Source organism: Chiloscyllium plagiosum, chromosome 15 (assembly GCF_004010195.1).
Source record: "Chiloscyllium plagiosum isolate BGI_BamShark_2017 chromosome 15, ASM401019v2, whole genome shotgun sequence".
In the NCBI taxonomy this organism is placed as follows: domain Eukaryota; kingdom Metazoa; phylum Chordata; class Chondrichthyes; order Orectolobiformes; family Hemiscylliidae; genus Chiloscyllium; species Chiloscyllium plagiosum.
In genome coordinates this window covers 1,419,699-1,436,235 of record NC_057724.1, presented here as the reverse complement: position 1 = coordinate 1,436,235, position 16,537 = coordinate 1,419,699, and the positions used below count along the sequence as shown (strand labels likewise).

Sequence of the window (16,537 nt, the reverse complement as noted above, 5' to 3'; positions counted from 1 at the left end):
ACACGGTCAGAGACATCACGTACCCTTGCACCTGGGAGGCAACATACCAAACGTGAGTCTCTCTCGTTCCCACAAACCGCCTATCTGTGCCCCGAACTTTCGAGTCCCCAATTACTACTGCTCTGCTCTTCTTCACCCTTCCCTTCTGTGTAACGGGGACAGGCTCCGTGCCAGAGACCTGAGCCCCGTTACTTACCCCTGGTAAGTCGTCCCCCCCACAAGTATCCAAAATGGTATACTTGTTCTTGTGGGGTACGGCCGCAGGGGGTCCCTGCACTGGCTGCTTCCTCCCAGTCCCCCTCACTGTCACCCATCTATCTGCCATCTTTGGAGTTACTACTTCCCTATAACTCTGATCTATGACCCCCTCTGCCTCCCGAATGATCCGAAGTTCATCCAACTCCAGCTCCAGTTCCCTAACACGGTCTTGGATGAGCTGGAGATGGGTGCACTTCCTGCAAGTGTAATCGGCAGGGACGTCGATGGCATCCCTCACCTCATACATGTTGCAGAAGGAACATTGCACTGCCTTCACTGCCATCCCTCTAAAGCTAACTTTTATTTTTAAAAAAACTGGGTCTAAAGAATACAACAAGCAAAATTCAGCACTTACCTACTTACCACAACAGGTGTTATTATTAGGTTAGAGGAGGAGGGCGGGTGGGAGGCACCCAGATAAAGCAGTTTATGTGGTGCATCTGGACTTCAGGAAAGGAATTTGATAAGGTTCCCCACAATAGGCTATTGCATAAAATACGGAGTTTTGGGATTGAAGGTGATTTAGTAGTTTGGATCAGAAATTGGCTAACTGAAAGAAGACAGAGTGTGGTGGGGATGGGAAGTGTTCATCCTGGACCTCAGTTACTAGTGGTGTGCCGCAAGGATCAGCCACTGCTGTTTATCATTTTTATAAATGATCTGGAGGTGGGTGTAGAAGGATGAGTTAGTAAACTTGCAAATGATACTAAGGTTGGCAGAGTTGTAGATAGTGTCAAGGTTAGAGTGGTGCTGGAAAAGCACAGCAGGTCAGCAGCATCCGAGGAGCAGGAAAATCAACGTTTTGGGCAAAAACCCTTTCATCAGGAATGAGAGCAAACACGTGCTGGAAAAGCACAGCAGGTCAGCAGCATCCGAGGAGCAGGAAAATCAACGTTTTGGGCAAAAGCCCTTCATCAGGAATTGTGGATAGTGCCAAAGAATGTTGGGGGTTGCAGAGGGACACGGATAAAATGCAGATCTGGGCTAAGAAGTGAGGTAGTTCCCTTCAGAAGAAGTAATAGGAACATAGAGTACTGGGCTAATGGTAAAATTCTTGGCAGTGTAGGTGAACAGAAAGACCTCGGTGTCCAGGTACATAAATCCCTGAAATTTATCACCCAAGTTGATACAGTTGTTAAAAAGGCATATGGCATTTTGGTGTTTATTGGTAGGGGTATTGAGTTTCAGTGCCACAATGTCATGCTTCAACTCTACAAGACACTAAGGCCGCATCTGGAGTATTGTGTACAGTTCTGGTCACCGCATTACAGGAAGGATGTGGAAGCTTTGGAAAGGGTTCAGAGGAGATTTACCAAGATGTTTCCTGGTATGGAAGGAAGGTCTTATGAGGAAAGGCTGAGGGAACTTTTTTTAGAGAGAAGAAGGTGGCACGGCACGGGCGGCACGGTAGCACAGTGGTTAGCACTGCTGCTTCACAGCGCCAGAGCGCCAGAGATCCGGATTCAATTCCCGCCTCTGGCGACTCTCTGTGTTGAGTTTGCACGTTCTCTCCGTGTCTGCGTGGGTTTCCTCCGGGTGCTCCGGTTTCCTCCCACAATCCAAAAAAAAATGTGCAGGGGTTAGGTGAATTGGCCATGCTAAATTGCCCGTAGTGTTAGGTGAAGGGGTAAATGTAGGAGAATGGGTCTGGGTGGGATACGCTTCGGCGGGTCGGTGTGGACTTGTTGGGCCGAAGGGCCTGTTTCCACACTGTAAGTAATCTAATCTAATCTAATCTAAAAAAAGGTTGAGAGGTGACTTAATCGAGATGTATAAAATAATCAGAGGGTTAGATAGGGTAGACAGGGAGAGCCTTTTTCTTTGGATGGTGAAAGCTAACAGGAGGGGACATCACTTTAAATTGAGGGGTGATAGATTTAGGACAGATATGAGGGGTGATTTCTTTACTCAGAGTAGTATGGGTTTGGAACGGCCTGCCTGCAACAGTAGTAGATTTGCCGACGTTACGGGCATTTAAATGGGCATTGGACATATATATGGATAATACTGGAACAGTGTAGATTAGATGGGCATCAGATTAATTTCACAGGGTGGTGAAACACCGAGGAGTGTGCTGTAACATTCTATGTTCTATATTCACTTCCTGCATTCCTCAAGTTCATAGCTGAATTGTTGCCTTTGGATTTGCTAAAAGCCTTTCTCCTCTTCTTCATCCAGTCCTGAATTGTGCTGGACATCTCAGGTTCTTTCAACTAATTGCTCCTACCTTTCCCCCATAAAGGGTACATGTTGGACCTGGACCCTTCCCAGCTCCATTTTGAATGCTACTCCATTGCTCTGCTGTTGACTTACGCACAAGGAGCTGTTCCCAGTCTACCGAGGCCAGATCCTGCTTTATTTGAATAAAATATACCTTCCCCCACTCTGAAGCCACCTTTTGCAGGCCATCTTTTTCCTTGTCCACAAGAAATTTGAACCGTACTGTGTTGTGGTCATTATCACCTACATATTCCCCCACTGTCACTTTGACTACTTATCCAGCATCTTTTCCCCAGAACCAGATCCAGCAATGCGCCATCTCTTTGATCCAAATAAAATCCCCTGGATACATTTCAAGAAATCTGGCCCTTCTAGACTATCCCACTTTATGTTGGGAAAATTGAAATCCCCTACTACAATTACCCAATTATTACTCTTATACACCTCTGTGTCTTCACATTTGCTTGTCTATTTCCCACTGATTTTTTGGGGGCCTCTAATATACTCCCAGTACTTGCTTTACCAAAAACATGTAAATCCTGTGTCTCAGAATCCCCTCCAACAAGTTACCCACCACTGACGTCAGTTCGCCATTATATAGTTTAATGGCTTTTCCTTACAGCATTTCTTAAATAATGGCATAGCAATAGCCAACTTCCAGTCTTCTAGCACCTCACTCTTGGTTGTCGGGGATACAGTCTCTCAGCAAGTGGCCCGGCAATCTCTTCCCTAGATTCCCATTCTGTTCTGGGATACACCTGATCAGGTCCTTTATGAATTTTAAGACGTCCAGCACTCTTCTTCTGTAACATGGACTCTTTCCAAGACATCACTATTTATTTCCCCAATTCTCCTGTTTCCATGTCCTCCACAGTAAATACTAATGGGCAATATTTGTTTAGTATCTCACCCACCTCCTGTGGTTCCACATGTAGACAGTCTTGTTGATCTTTATGGGGTCCTATTTTAAGACCATGAGACACAGGACCACAAATTAGGTCAATCAGCCCATTGAGTTTGCTCTGCTATTCAATCACGGCTGATAGGTTTCTCAACCCCATTCTCCTGGTAACCTTTGATCCCTTGATAATCAAAAACCTATCTTAAATATTCTTAATGACCTGGCTTCCACAGCCTTCTGTGGCAGTGAATTCCATCGATTCACCACGCTCTGGCTGAAGAAGTTTCTCCTTTTCTCAGTTCTCTGTGCCCTCAGGTCTGAGTCTCTCCTATCAATGGAAACATCTTCCCAACATCCACTCTGTCCAGGCCATTAATGTATTCGATAAGTTTCAATTAGATCTCTCCCATATCCTTCTGAACTCCATTGGCTTTAAATCTAAAGTCCTCAAATGTTCCTCATATGTTAAACTTTTCATTTCTGGGACCATCCTAGTGAATCTCCTCTGAATGCGCTCTGACTTCTCTCAAGCCTCCAACTCAGCACCGCCCTCTTGACCTGTCCATCTTTCTTCCCACCTATCCTTTCCACCCTCCTCTCTGACCAATCACCTTTCTCCCCCCACCTTCATTTACCTATGACATTCCCAGCTACCTTACCCCCCCCCACCACCCCACCCCGGCCCACAAACCTCATTCCTGATGAAGGACTTATGCCCAATTCTGGATGCTGCCTGACCTGCTATGCATTTCCAGCACCACACTCTCAAGATGCATTAGTCAGGGTAAGTGTAGAGTAATAGTGTAGGGGGATGGGTCTGGGTGGGTTGCTCTTTGGAGTGTCAGTGTGAATTTGTTGAGCCAAATGGCCTGTTTTCACACTCTAGGGATTCTATGATTTCTCCTCACCTCCTCAATGATTCCTGTCCCTCTACTTACCTTTGTATTGTCTGCAAACTTACCCAGAATGCCCTCAGTTCCTTCATCTAGATCATTAATGTATAACACGAAAAGTTGTGGTCCCAGCAATGAGCCTTGCAGAAAATCACTTGCCACTCGCTGCCATCCTGAGAAAGATCCTTTTGTCCCACCCTCTGCTTTCTGCCAGACAGCCAAACTTCATTCCATGTTAGCACATTGCCTCTAACACCACGGGCCCTTATCTTGGTCAGCAGCCTCCTGTGCAGCACATCGTCAAAGGCCGTCTTGAAGTTCAGTTTGATAACATTCATTGGCTCTTGGTCTAACCTGCTCATTATTTCCTCAAAGAATTCTAGCAGATTTATCAGGTGTGACCTCCCCTTGATGAAACCATGCTGACTTTGCCCTATTTTACCATAATATTCCAAGTATTCAGAAATCTCACCCTTTACAATAGACTCAAAAATCTTACCCACAATTGAGGTTAAGCTAATCGGCCTGGAATTATCCATCTTTGCCTTACTCCATTTTTATACAGGGGTGTCAATTTAGTGATATTCCAGTCCTCTGATACCTTCCCCAACTCTAGCGATTCCTGAAAGAATATTTTCTCCCTCATTTCTCTTTTGCCCTGTAGCAGCGTTTTCCCCTGACAGGGTATGAAATCTCAGGAGGCAGGCAAAACTCAGGCAGGTGGAAGTTTATTCATGCAGAAACCCGTTAAAGCAGGGAGAGTACCAAAGGATCATCCCTGAATCTGGCTTCAACATACAAACTCAGTTATTCGCTTAAGCTTTGGCTCAGATCAGAAAATAAATCAAGGACACTAACTTGTACAGTAAAAAAGCAGTATTTCTATACATTTCTGTAATTATCACATGCAATGTGGTTACAACCCCTCCCTCCTAATCCATATGTCCAACCCAGTAAAACACCTAATTAATGATGGGCATTTCTATGTCCGGTCGTAAATTCTCATGATCTCATGGTGTTGAACAAGCACGATCCTTGGGATCCTTCTATGCATCCTGTTCATTCGGATACCAAAGTTAATTGCTATATTCCTTCAGGCCTCTCAGGCTGGCTTTATCTGTAGAGCAAGCTTGAATTCTATTATTTATTGTATCTCATGTGCTGTCTTTATCCAATTCAGTTATTCCCCTTGTATTTCCCACTGTTCTAATTATGTGTGCAAAAATACAAAAGACAGTTAGTTTTAATGAGCTGCTTTAAGATTTGTTATATTAAATCTTGTTAGGAAGTTAGTTATAAGGTGTAAGGTTAAATGCAATATTTCCTACTCTTTGTACTTTGTGATTAATGGGTTGTAAGCAATCTATTTAAATGGCGGATGAAATTCAATGTGGGCAAATGCGAGGTCTTGCACTTTGGAGAAAAGAACACAGGCATGGACTATTTTATAAACGGTGAGAAAATTCATAAAGCCAAAGTACAAAGCGAACTGGGAGTGCTAGTACAGGATTCTCGAAAGGTTAACTTGCAGGTTGAAGCTGTGGTTAAGAAAGCAAATGTAATGTTGCATTTATCTCAAGAGGGTTGGAATATAAAAGCAGCGATATGCTACTGAGACTTAATAAAGTTCTAGTTAGGCCCCATTTAGAATACAGTGTCCAGTTTTGGGCCCCACACCTCAGGAAGGACCTACTGGCACTGGAGCGTGTCCAGCGGAGATTCACATGGATGACCCCTGGAATGGTAGGCCTAATACACGATGAACAACTGAGGATCCTGAGATTGTATTCATTAGAGTTTAGAAAGTTGAGGGGAGATCTAATAGAAACTTACAAGATAATACATGGCTTGGAAAGGGAAATTGTTTTCGTTAGGCTGGGAGACTAGGACCCGTAGACACAGCCTTAGAATAAGAGGGGGTCAAATTAGACCAGAAAAGAGGAGACATTTCTTCAGCCAGAGAGTGGTGAGCCTGTGGAATTCACTGCCACGGAGCACAGTGGAGGCCGGGACATTAAATGTCTACAAGGCAGAGATTGCTAAATTTTTAATCTCGCAAGGAATTAAGGGATACGGGGAGACTGCGGGTAAATGGTGTTGAAATGCCCATCAGTCATGATTGAATGGGGGAGTGGACTCAATGGGCTGAATGGCCTTACTTCCACTCCTATTTCTTATGGTCCAATGGTCTTATTTTGTTCAGGTCACATGATGGTATTTCCTGAAGCTAATTAACTTTCACATCTAGGTCTAATTACTTTTTCTTTAATACTTTTATTAAGCATTGGTGATACGTATTTACTTTATCACTACATCTAGGATGTGACATGTACCCTCTATAGTGAAGACTGATGCAAAATATCTGTTCAGTTTATCTGCCATTTCTTTATTTTCCATTATTGTCCAGTCTAACTGGATAAGGTTCACTTTTTAACTCTTTTTCTTAAATATCTAGAGATTCTCTTGTCGTGACTGTAACGAGGTCCAGATGGTCCTTATAGAATACGTGTTCCCTGATTGGGGCTGTTATTCTGGTTCAGTGAAGGGTCCTTGATCACAAAGATAAACAGGAGAGTCAAAGGTTCTGTTTGTTTTGAGACTTGGCTCTGAGGAAGCTGGATCAATGTCTGGACTCTCCATGTGCAAATAAAGTGTGACTTGGTGAATGGATCCTGGCCTCTGTAAAGCTATTTCGTCTGTTAATATCTGTTTTTATATTTCTGGCTAGCTTTCTCTCACACTTCTAACATTTCCATCTTTATTATTTTTTAAGTCAATCTTTGCTGTTATTACATTCTGTCCAATGTTTTGACCAGCCACTTGTCTTTGTGCAATTATGTGGGTTTTTTTTATTTAGGTTTAATATTTTCTTTAACATTATATAAGATGATAAAGAGATTTTGATCAATTGGGTCAATGGGCTGAAGATGGGCTTAATTTGGATAACTGTGAGATATTATGCTTTGGTAAAACAAACAAGGGCAGGACGTTTACAAGTCTGTAGTCATGGCCGAGTGGTCAAGGCGATGGATTAGAAATTCATTGGGGTTTCCCCACGTGGGCTCGAATCCTGCTGACTGCGTTATGAATGCTTTCCTGCTGGAACAATTTTAGGGGTAGGTTCTTTACTCAGCGAGTCGTGAGTTCATGGAATGCCCTGCCAGTAGCAGTGGTGGACTCTCCCTCTTTATGGGCATTTAAGCGGGCATTGGTTAGGCATATGGAGGATAGTGGGCTAGTGTAGGTTAGGTGGGCTTGGATCGGCGCAACATCGAGGGCCAAAGTGCCTGTACTGCTATGTTCTATGTTCTAAAAGTAGGGCCTTGGATAGTGTCGTAGAGCAGAGCGACCTAGGGATTCAGGTACATAATTCTTGTAAATTTGTAAAAACATAGACAAGGTGGTTAAGAAGGAATTTTGCACCTTTGCCTTCATTGATCAGACCTAGGAGTTGGGATGTTCTATTGAGTTGTATTTACTCTTTGGAATGTATCTATTTTGTGTATTCTGAAGTACCCCTTAAATATCTGCCACTATACCTCTAGAGCAACACATGCCTTAATGTAAATTGCCAGTTAGTTTTAGCCAGGTCTGCTTTTCTGTCTTTATAATTGCCTTTATTTAAATGGAAACAAATTAGTCTCAGAACATTCCTCTTTCCCTCAAACTGAATGTAAAGTTCAATTATATTATGGTCACTACTACCTAAGATCACCTTCATTATGAGATCATAAATTAATTTTATCTCATTGCACAATGCTAGGTCCAATATAGTCTGTTCTCTGGTCAGTTCGAGAACATGCTCTTCATAGAAACTGTCCTGTAAATATTCCAAGAACTCCTACTCAAGGCTACCTTCACACATTCGACTTTTAACATACCCCAGGATTGTCATAATGTTCCTCTGACAACTCCCATTATTTCTTTCTTTATGCTCCACCTTGCCATTTGTTGTAATAGGGGAACCTGTACACCACTTCCTCAAATGATTTTTTTTAATTTTACATTTCTCATCTCTACCCAAACCATTTCCACATCATGGTTTCTGTAGCTTCTCTGTTGTACTAACGTCATTATTAACAAACAGTCACCCTTCCAACTTTTCATAACTTGCTGTCCTTCCAAATATCCTATAATTTTCAAAGTTTGAATTTCATAACATAGCGTATGTAACAGGACTGAAGGTGTCTCTGTGTGTCTCTCTGTCTGTCTGCATTTCTCTCCATAGGTCTGTGTCTGTTTTGTTCTCTCTCCCTCCCTCTCTGTTCCTTTTTCTGTCTCTCACTTTTCCTTGTCAGTCTCTATCTCTCTTTTGTTATTCTCTCTGACTCTCCTTTTATTCACTCACTCTCTTTCTGTTTATCTCTCTTTGGCATTGTCCATTTTATTTTCTCTCTTGGTCTCTCTCTTTTCTCTCTATCTCTGTCTCTCTCTCTCTCAGTATCTCAGACCTGTTTGTTTCTTTTTCTTACTCACTCTCAGAAACTGGTTCTGTTTTTCTCTCCTCATCTTGGTCTCACTGCCTGAAATGCTCCTCACTCACTGTGTTCTGTAGAATCCGCTGATGTTTCTATGTTTTTGGTTTTGAACAGCTCTGTCTCACTTGCACAAGCGGAAAGTTGTTCAGGCTCGAGTTTTGTCCAGACAGAATCTGCAACACAAGGGCTCCGGGTGAGTGATGTCTTTGAACGTTTTTCATATCTGTAGCGAGCAATTTAAGAAGCAGTGATATCAGACTTGATATCAGAGATATCAAACCTTCTGGGAATTTTAGCGATCATTGTCCTGATATTTGGCATCAGACCTAAGGCTGCTACGTGTGCAACTGTACTCAAGCAGAATGGAGCAGCAGCAAAATTATAAGGACACACCATGGACAGCAAGGGCCTGTTCAAAAGGAAGAGGACTGTTCAAGGGATGGGACCTGGAATTACTTAGAATCATGTAGCTGTCCAGTGAGATTGGGGAGGCAAGTCTGGGGCATCCCTTAGTTGAGGGTGGTTCAGGTTGAGTTGGAGGTGGAGTGGATGACAAGGACTGCTCTTTTCTTTAAAAGGGTGAAGCCAATGAGTGGACTGGTGGCAGTTGATTCAATGTGACTCTGCACGTGTTGCTGTTAATCTTCCATTTGAGTTCCTCCCATCTTTCCACACAGCCTCATGTTCCTGTCTGTCTTGTGGTTTTCCAGCTTCCACTTTAACTGTGGGAGTGAGTACCATCTTCTCGTCAACACTCTGGGGAAGGGGTTTCACCTGAATTCTTGAGGGGCTTTTTGGAGAGTATCCAATATTTTGCTCACCAGGCTCTGCTCTCTCTCACACAAGTGAATATTTGAAGGCAGAGGCAGACTGATTCTTGTTAAGCAAGGGGTAAAAAGCTATTAGGGGTGAAAAGTGAGAGTGTAGATTTGAACTGATAATCAGACCAGCCGTGATCATAGTGAATAATGGAATAGGCTCGAGGGGCTAAATGGGCTCCTGAGTGAGATGTTCATTTGGAAGTAGACACAATCTCTAGATGTTGACCCAATGCAAATCCTCCACAATCCTACAAACTGCCACCAGTCCACTCATTGGCTTCTCCCTTTTAAAGACAAGAGCAGCCCTTGTCATCCAGTCCACCTCCAACTCGACACTAATTACTCATTCTCCAATGAACAGTGGAGACATGGCCATTTCAAGTTCCTTTCTGCTTATTCTTCTCAAATACCATCCCATTGATTTGACTTGGCAGTTCCTCAGTATTGACTCTTCTATAGTGTGTCACACCCTCAGTACTGGCCCTCTGACAATTTAGCACTCCCTCAGTCCTGACCCTCTGACAGTGCAATACACCGGCAGTATTGCCACTCTGGGATGGGAACATGCTTTTATTGCTGACTGTAACAGTGCACCACTTCCCCTATCTGTGTCCCTGTCCTTAAGAAAAGATGAAGATGCAGGAGTTGGTCAATTGGTTCTTTGCTTCTGCACCACTAGTCAATACAATCATGATTAATCATGCAACTTCAGTATTTCATTCTCGCTTTCTCTCCATACTCTTTGATCCCTTTAGCTGTAAGGGCCATATCCAACTCTGTCTTGAATATATCGAATGAACTGGCCCCAATACCTTTCTGTGGTAGAGAATTCCACAGGTCCATAACTCTGGCTGAAGAAATTCTCCCTTATCTCAGTCCTGAATGGCTTACTCATTATTCTTAGACTGTGAAACCTAGTTCTGGACTTCCCCAACATCAGAAACATTCTTTCTGCATTTAGCCTGTCCAGTTCCATCAGAATTTTGTGAGATTACCCCTCGTTCTTCTAAATTCAAGCAAGTACAAGCCCAGTCAATCCAATCTTTCATCATTTGTCAGTCCTACCACCCCAGGAACAAGTCTCGTGAACATTCACTGGACTCCCTTAATAGCACGAATCTCCTTCTTCAGACCAGGAGACCAAAGCTCACAATGCTCAAGGTGTGGCCTCACCAAGACCCTGTATAACTACAGCAAGACATCCTTACTCTTATACTCAAAGGCCTCCTTATGAAGGCCAGCATGCTATTAGCTTTCTTCACTGCCAACTGTACCTGCATGCCAACTTTCAGTGACTGTTCCACCGTGATACCCAGGTCTTATTGTGCCTCACCTTTTCCTGAACTGCCACCATTCAGGTCATCTGCCTACCTTTGTAGTGTCTGTTCATGGCTTAATATCCCTCTGACTTTCTTTCTCAATATAGTCCTTCTGTTGCTGTGTGTGTGTCTTTAATCAGTGCCTTACTAAATGTCTGTGATAATCTCTCGATTAATAAAGTGCCCAGGTCAGACATCTCAATGATGACTGAATGGGAATCCTACTTCCCTTGAAGTCAGACTGAGGGACATCTGAATCTGAAGTTCTTTCAAAGAGCTAGCATGTGCACAATTGGTCAAATGGCCTCCTTCTGTACTGTCAGATACTTTAGTTCTGTATGCACCTTATTGTTTTGAAATGCGTGCATTTTCCCAACAGCCGATCGACCATCTTGGTTTGTCTTCATACTGGGGATTCAGACAAGCTGAAGTACATTCCTGGCGATCACGTGGGTGTTCACCCAGCCAATCAGGAGGAGCTGGTGCAGAGAGTGATGGCTCGTCTGGTTGAATTGCCAGCGCTTAATGACACTATCAGTGTTGAGAGATTACTTGAGACACGAACGGAAAATGGTGAGAGGACAGACCACCACCTTGGTGTCAGTTGCGTATTCCCTTCCGGGCCACAAACCATCCTGACTGGAATAATAAATTTAAATTGAGTATTATTGTCACATGTTTCATCAGTATTGCTAGATCATCTCTCTAACAGTACTGAGTGTGCCTACACCCCGAAGGCTGCAACAAATCAAGAAGGTAGTTCAGCATCACCTTCTCAAGGAGCATTGAGGACTGGGCAATACTTGCTGGACCAAACAGTGATACCCATCTCCAGTAAAAGAAAACAAATTACCTGTTACCACTCCGGCCTTTGCTCCTGCTGTTGAAACCCTTATCTCAGCCGTCATTACCTCAATACTCAAATATCCCAATGCACTCATGACTAGTCCCTTCCAAAGTTCATGCTGACTCCTGTTCCCTCTCTGCCCAGCTCTTACGCGGGTTCCTTACTGAGCTCACCTTGGCTTCAAAATTCACAACTTTGTTTTCAACTCCCTGAATGGTCTCACCCCTCACTATCACTGAAGATCTTCTGCAGCCCCACAATCCTTCAGGAGTTTGGCATCTTTCTCGTTCTGGTTGTTGAACATTCCCGGTTTAATTACTCAACACTTAGTCACTGCCCAGTCCCTAAGTTCTGTAACTCACTCTGAAAATCTCTCCATGTCCCTCACTGCCTCTTAAGATCATGTTTAAAACAAAATCTCTTTGGACAATCTAATCACAGTCAGTTTAAATATTTTGTGTGACTTGTGATAGGTATAAATGACCTATATCATATTGTGCAGGGGGCAATATTAAAGTTGGTGTTAATGAAAAACCTGGAAGAGCTGTAAACTGAAGGGGTGTGTGCAGACCTTCAAAACGACTTAGACACATTGGTGGAGTGAATTGTGTTGCCCAGAAGGAGTACTCAAAGCTTTTACCCAGGTATCTTTCTCTTGTGCCACCAAAATATTGCATAGGGAGTTGACTCAGACTTTAACCAATTTTTTTATTTAACTATTTAAGAACCAATTCTCAATATAAAGCATAATTCATTGCAACATTTAGTTCTTACTTCATACATGTGGGCGGCACAGTGCCACAGTGGTTAGCACTGCTGTCTCACAGTGCTGGAGACCTGAGTTCGATTCCCGCCTCAGGCGACCCTCTGTGTGGAGTTTGCACATTCTCCCTGTGTCTGCATGGGTTTCCTCCCACAATCCAAAAATATGCAGGTTAAGTGAATTGGCCATGCTAAATTGCCCGTACTGTTAGGTGAAGGGGTAAATATAGGAGAATGGGTCTGGGTGGGTTGCACTTCGACGGGTCGGTGTGACTTGTTGGGCCGAAGGGCCTGGTTCCACATTGTAAGGAATCTAATCTACATCTTACCTTCAACTTTAATTCACTTCATTTAACTTCACTTTCCCTTATTTGAACTTATTTGAGCTATGAGGCTGCAGGGTGACTTGGATAGATTGGTTGAGTGGGCGAATACTTGCAAATGCAATGTAATGTGGATAAATGTGAGGTTATCCACTTTGGTGGCAAAAATAGGAAGGCAGATGTTTATTTGAATGGTGGCAGGTTATGAAAAGAGGTGTAGAGTGAAGCAGTCATTGAAAATTGGCATGCAGGTACAGCAGGCAGTGAGGAAATCTAATTGAATACTGGCCTTCATAGAAAGACCATTTAAGTACAGAGGTAAGAATGTCTTGCTGCAGTTATATAGGACCTTGTTGAGGCCACACCTTGAGTTTGGTCTTCTAGTCTGAGGAAGGACATTCATGCTATTGAGGGAATCCAGTGAAGGTTCACCAGACTTGTTCCTGGAATGGCAGGACTGACATATTAAGAAAGATTGGACCGACTAGGCTTGTACTCATTTAGAAGAATGAGGGGTGATCTCATAGAAACATAAAATCCTGATAGGACTGGACAGGCTAGATGCAGGAAGAATGTTTCTAATGTTGGGCAAGTCCAGAACTAGGATCAAGTCTAAAAACAAGGGGCTAGCCTTCTTGAAATGAGGAAGAATTTCTTCACTCAGAAATGAACCTATGGAATTCCCTACCACAGAAAGGTGTCATGACTAGTTTGCTGGATGTATTCAACAGGGAGCTGGCTGAGGCCCTTTGGGCTAAAGGGATAGAAAGTGGGAATAGGATAACTGGTGAAAATGCATGATCAGCCATCATCATATTGAATGGTGGTGCAGGCTTGAAGGGCCACATTGCCTACTCCTGCACCTATTTTCTAGGCTTCTATGTTTGTCTCGTGGCTCTTTGTCTCTCTGAAGATAACTTCTGGGCACACTTTTTAATTTTGAAAATATACTTTATTCATAAAAATGTATGTATATACATGCATAGTCACTAAAGCGAGGGCTGCAGATGCCGGAGCTCAGAGTCCATAAGTGTGGTGCTGGAAAAGCACAGCTTGTCAGGCAGATCCGAGGGGCAGAAGGATCAACTTTTCGGGCATAAACCCGACATTCCTGATGAAGGGCTTATGCCCGAAATGTCGACTCTCCTGCTCCTCGGATTCTGCCTGACCAGCTGTGCTTTTCCAGTGTCACACCCATCACTAAAGCAGTTCAATTCTGTACAGAAACATGTGAAGAAACAAAAAAACAAACACTGGAGTTTGACTCTATCCAGCAAACAAACCAAAAATATTTATTTTTTGTACAAGACTATTTGCATATATCTGAGGCAGAGGGAGGGTCAATAACTGAACAGACTCCCATGTAAGGGCTAAAAAGCCTTAGATAGTGGCCTTTCTCCTCTGTGCCGTGGTGGCAGCTGCCCCAAGCTTTAGGGCATCCCTCAGCACGTAGTCCTGGACCTTGGAATGTACCAGCCTGGAACACTCCATCAAGATCGACTCTTTACCAACAAGTTTCTGGCAGACCAAGGAGCATCTTTCACCCCAGCAGGTCCTGGCTGAATAGAACTCAGTCGGTAAGCCGTCACTTCCGTGAGTTTTTTGTCTTTTGTAAAGGACTTGAGGGCATTGGTCAGCTCATCCAGAGTTAACAGTAGTCCAGCCTCTCCTGCATGCTGTTGACTAAGACCTCTGTGATCAAGGACAGGAACAATTGGAAGGCTACCCTATCTTTGAGCTTCATGCAGATTGTTCACTTTAGCTGTTTCCATCAGGAGTCTCGATGTGGTGTCAGCTCCTGTGGATCATCCATCCACATCCACATCGACAATGCAGTTGAAGTCTCCAGCAGAAATGACTTGCCCGGACATTACCAGTGGCTGTGGGAGCAGCTGCAGGATGGCCAGCTGCTCACTCTTTACCCCCGGGGCATACATGTTAATTAGTCTCAGGGGAGCATTTCTGTACATAACATCTGCTCCAATGAGTCACTCGCCCTCCACCTCCTCAACCTTATAGTGAAGCTGCCTTCCCACAGGAGAGTACTCAGGTCGGAGGAACAGCAATTGTTTCACTCTGACCAAGTAGAAGGTCTGTGGGGTCATGGGCACGACCATTTCCTGCAGCTGTGGTGGTGCAATACTCTGCAGAAAGAAAAGGTCGACATTGATATTAGCCAAGTAAACCAACATGTCTTCATTGTCAGAGCTGTTGGTGTGTCTATCATGCCTCTTTCTATGTCGGAGGCCTGTGAGGCCCAATGTGGAGAAAGTGAGGACTGCAGATGCTGGAGATCAGAGCTGAAAAATGTGTTGCTGGAAAAGCACAGCAGGTCAGGCAGCATCCAAGGAGCAGGAGAATCGACGTTTCGGGCGATGTGTTTCGGCCCAATGTGTTTACCTGTTCTGATTGTTTCTCACCAGTATCCACTTCCTTTCCAAGGGCGGCATGGTGGCACAGTTGTTAGCACTGCTGCATCACTGCTCCAGGGACCCGGATTTGATTCTAGCCTTTGGCAACTGTCTGTGTGGAGTTTGCACATTCTCCCCATGTCTGCAGGGGTTTCCTCCCACTGTCCAAAAATGTGCACGTTAGGTGAATTGGCCATGCTAAATTGCCCAAAGCATTCAGGGATATGTAGATTTATTACATTAATTAGGGGTAAATGTAGAGTAATAGAGGAATGGATCTTGGTGGGTGACTCTTCAGAAGGTCGGTGTGGACTTGTTGGGCCGAAGGGCCTGTTTCCATGCTGTTATGATTCTATGATCACATGGCAGATTTAGTGCTAATATTGGCAATTTTAAAACTCATTTTGAGGTTTGATATAGAATTACCTGTGGACTTAATGTCTGTTCACCCATGATGTTGTCATTAGGTGAGACCCTGCATCGTCACAATGTAGGCAAATTTTTGGACATTCTCAGCACTAAGGTAGCCAGTCTTTTCTTCCCTGGGAGCATGTCTCAGTCTGGTGTCACTGGGACAAGAATGAATTCAGGAAGGTTCAGTTCAGAGCCCAGCAGAGGGGCTATTGTGCTCCGCTCCTTATTCAGAATGTTGCTGCACGCAGTTGCCTGGAACTGTGACGTGCTGGGTATTCCTTGGTTCTCGATGGCTGGAGGTTGTGTTTCACTGGGTCCCTCGCAATGTCCAATGCTTCTGGGTTGGAGGGGTGCTCCTCTCCCTTGTGATACTCTGCCTGTTTACACCTCCCTCCCCTTCCTGGACCTCTCCATTTCCATCAGTGACGACCGACTTGACACTGACATTTTCTACAAACCCACCAACTCCCACAGCTACCTGGATTACACCTCTTCCCACCCTACCTCTTGCAAAAATGCCATCCCGTATTCCCAATTCCTCCGCCTCCCCCGTATCTGCTCCCAGGAGGAGCGGTTCCACCACAGAACACACCAGATGGCCACCTTCATTAGAGACCGCAATTTCTCTTCCCTCGTGGTTAAAGATGCCCTCCAATGCATCTCATCCACATCCCGCACCTCCGCCCCCAGACCCAACCCTTCCAACCGCAACAAGGACAGAACGCCCCTGGTGCTCACCTTCCACCCTACAAACCTCTGCATAAACCAAATCATCCGCCGACATTTCCGCCACCTCCAAACAGACCCCACCACCAGGGATATATTTCCCTCCCCACCCCTCTCCGCCTTCCGCAAAGACCGTTCCCTCCGTGACTACCTGGACAGGTCCA

The 16,537-nt window shown here is 44.3% G+C and overlaps 1 protein-coding gene and 1 non-coding gene across 4 annotated transcripts in view; both read left to right on the top strand.

Moving 5' to 3' along the window:
- Nucleotides 1-16,537, top strand: part of LOC122557039 (nitric oxide synthase, brain-like) — a 122,478-nt gene that overhangs the window by 89,006 nt on the left and 16,935 nt on the right. For all 3 annotated transcript variants that reach the window (XM_043704268.1, XM_043704266.1, XM_043704267.1), the window contains exons 18-19: nucleotides 8,865-8,943; nucleotides 11,270-11,463. In XM_043704268.1, coding sequence (XP_043560203.1) covers nucleotides 8,865-8,943; nucleotides 11,270-11,463 — 273 coding nt within the window. The remainder of the gene's footprint in view (nucleotides 1-8,864; nucleotides 8,944-11,269; nucleotides 11,464-16,537) is intronic.
- On the top strand, nucleotides 7,273-7,354 carry trnas-aga. The gene has a single exon. It is a non-coding gene; the product is annotated as a tRNA-Ser (tRNA).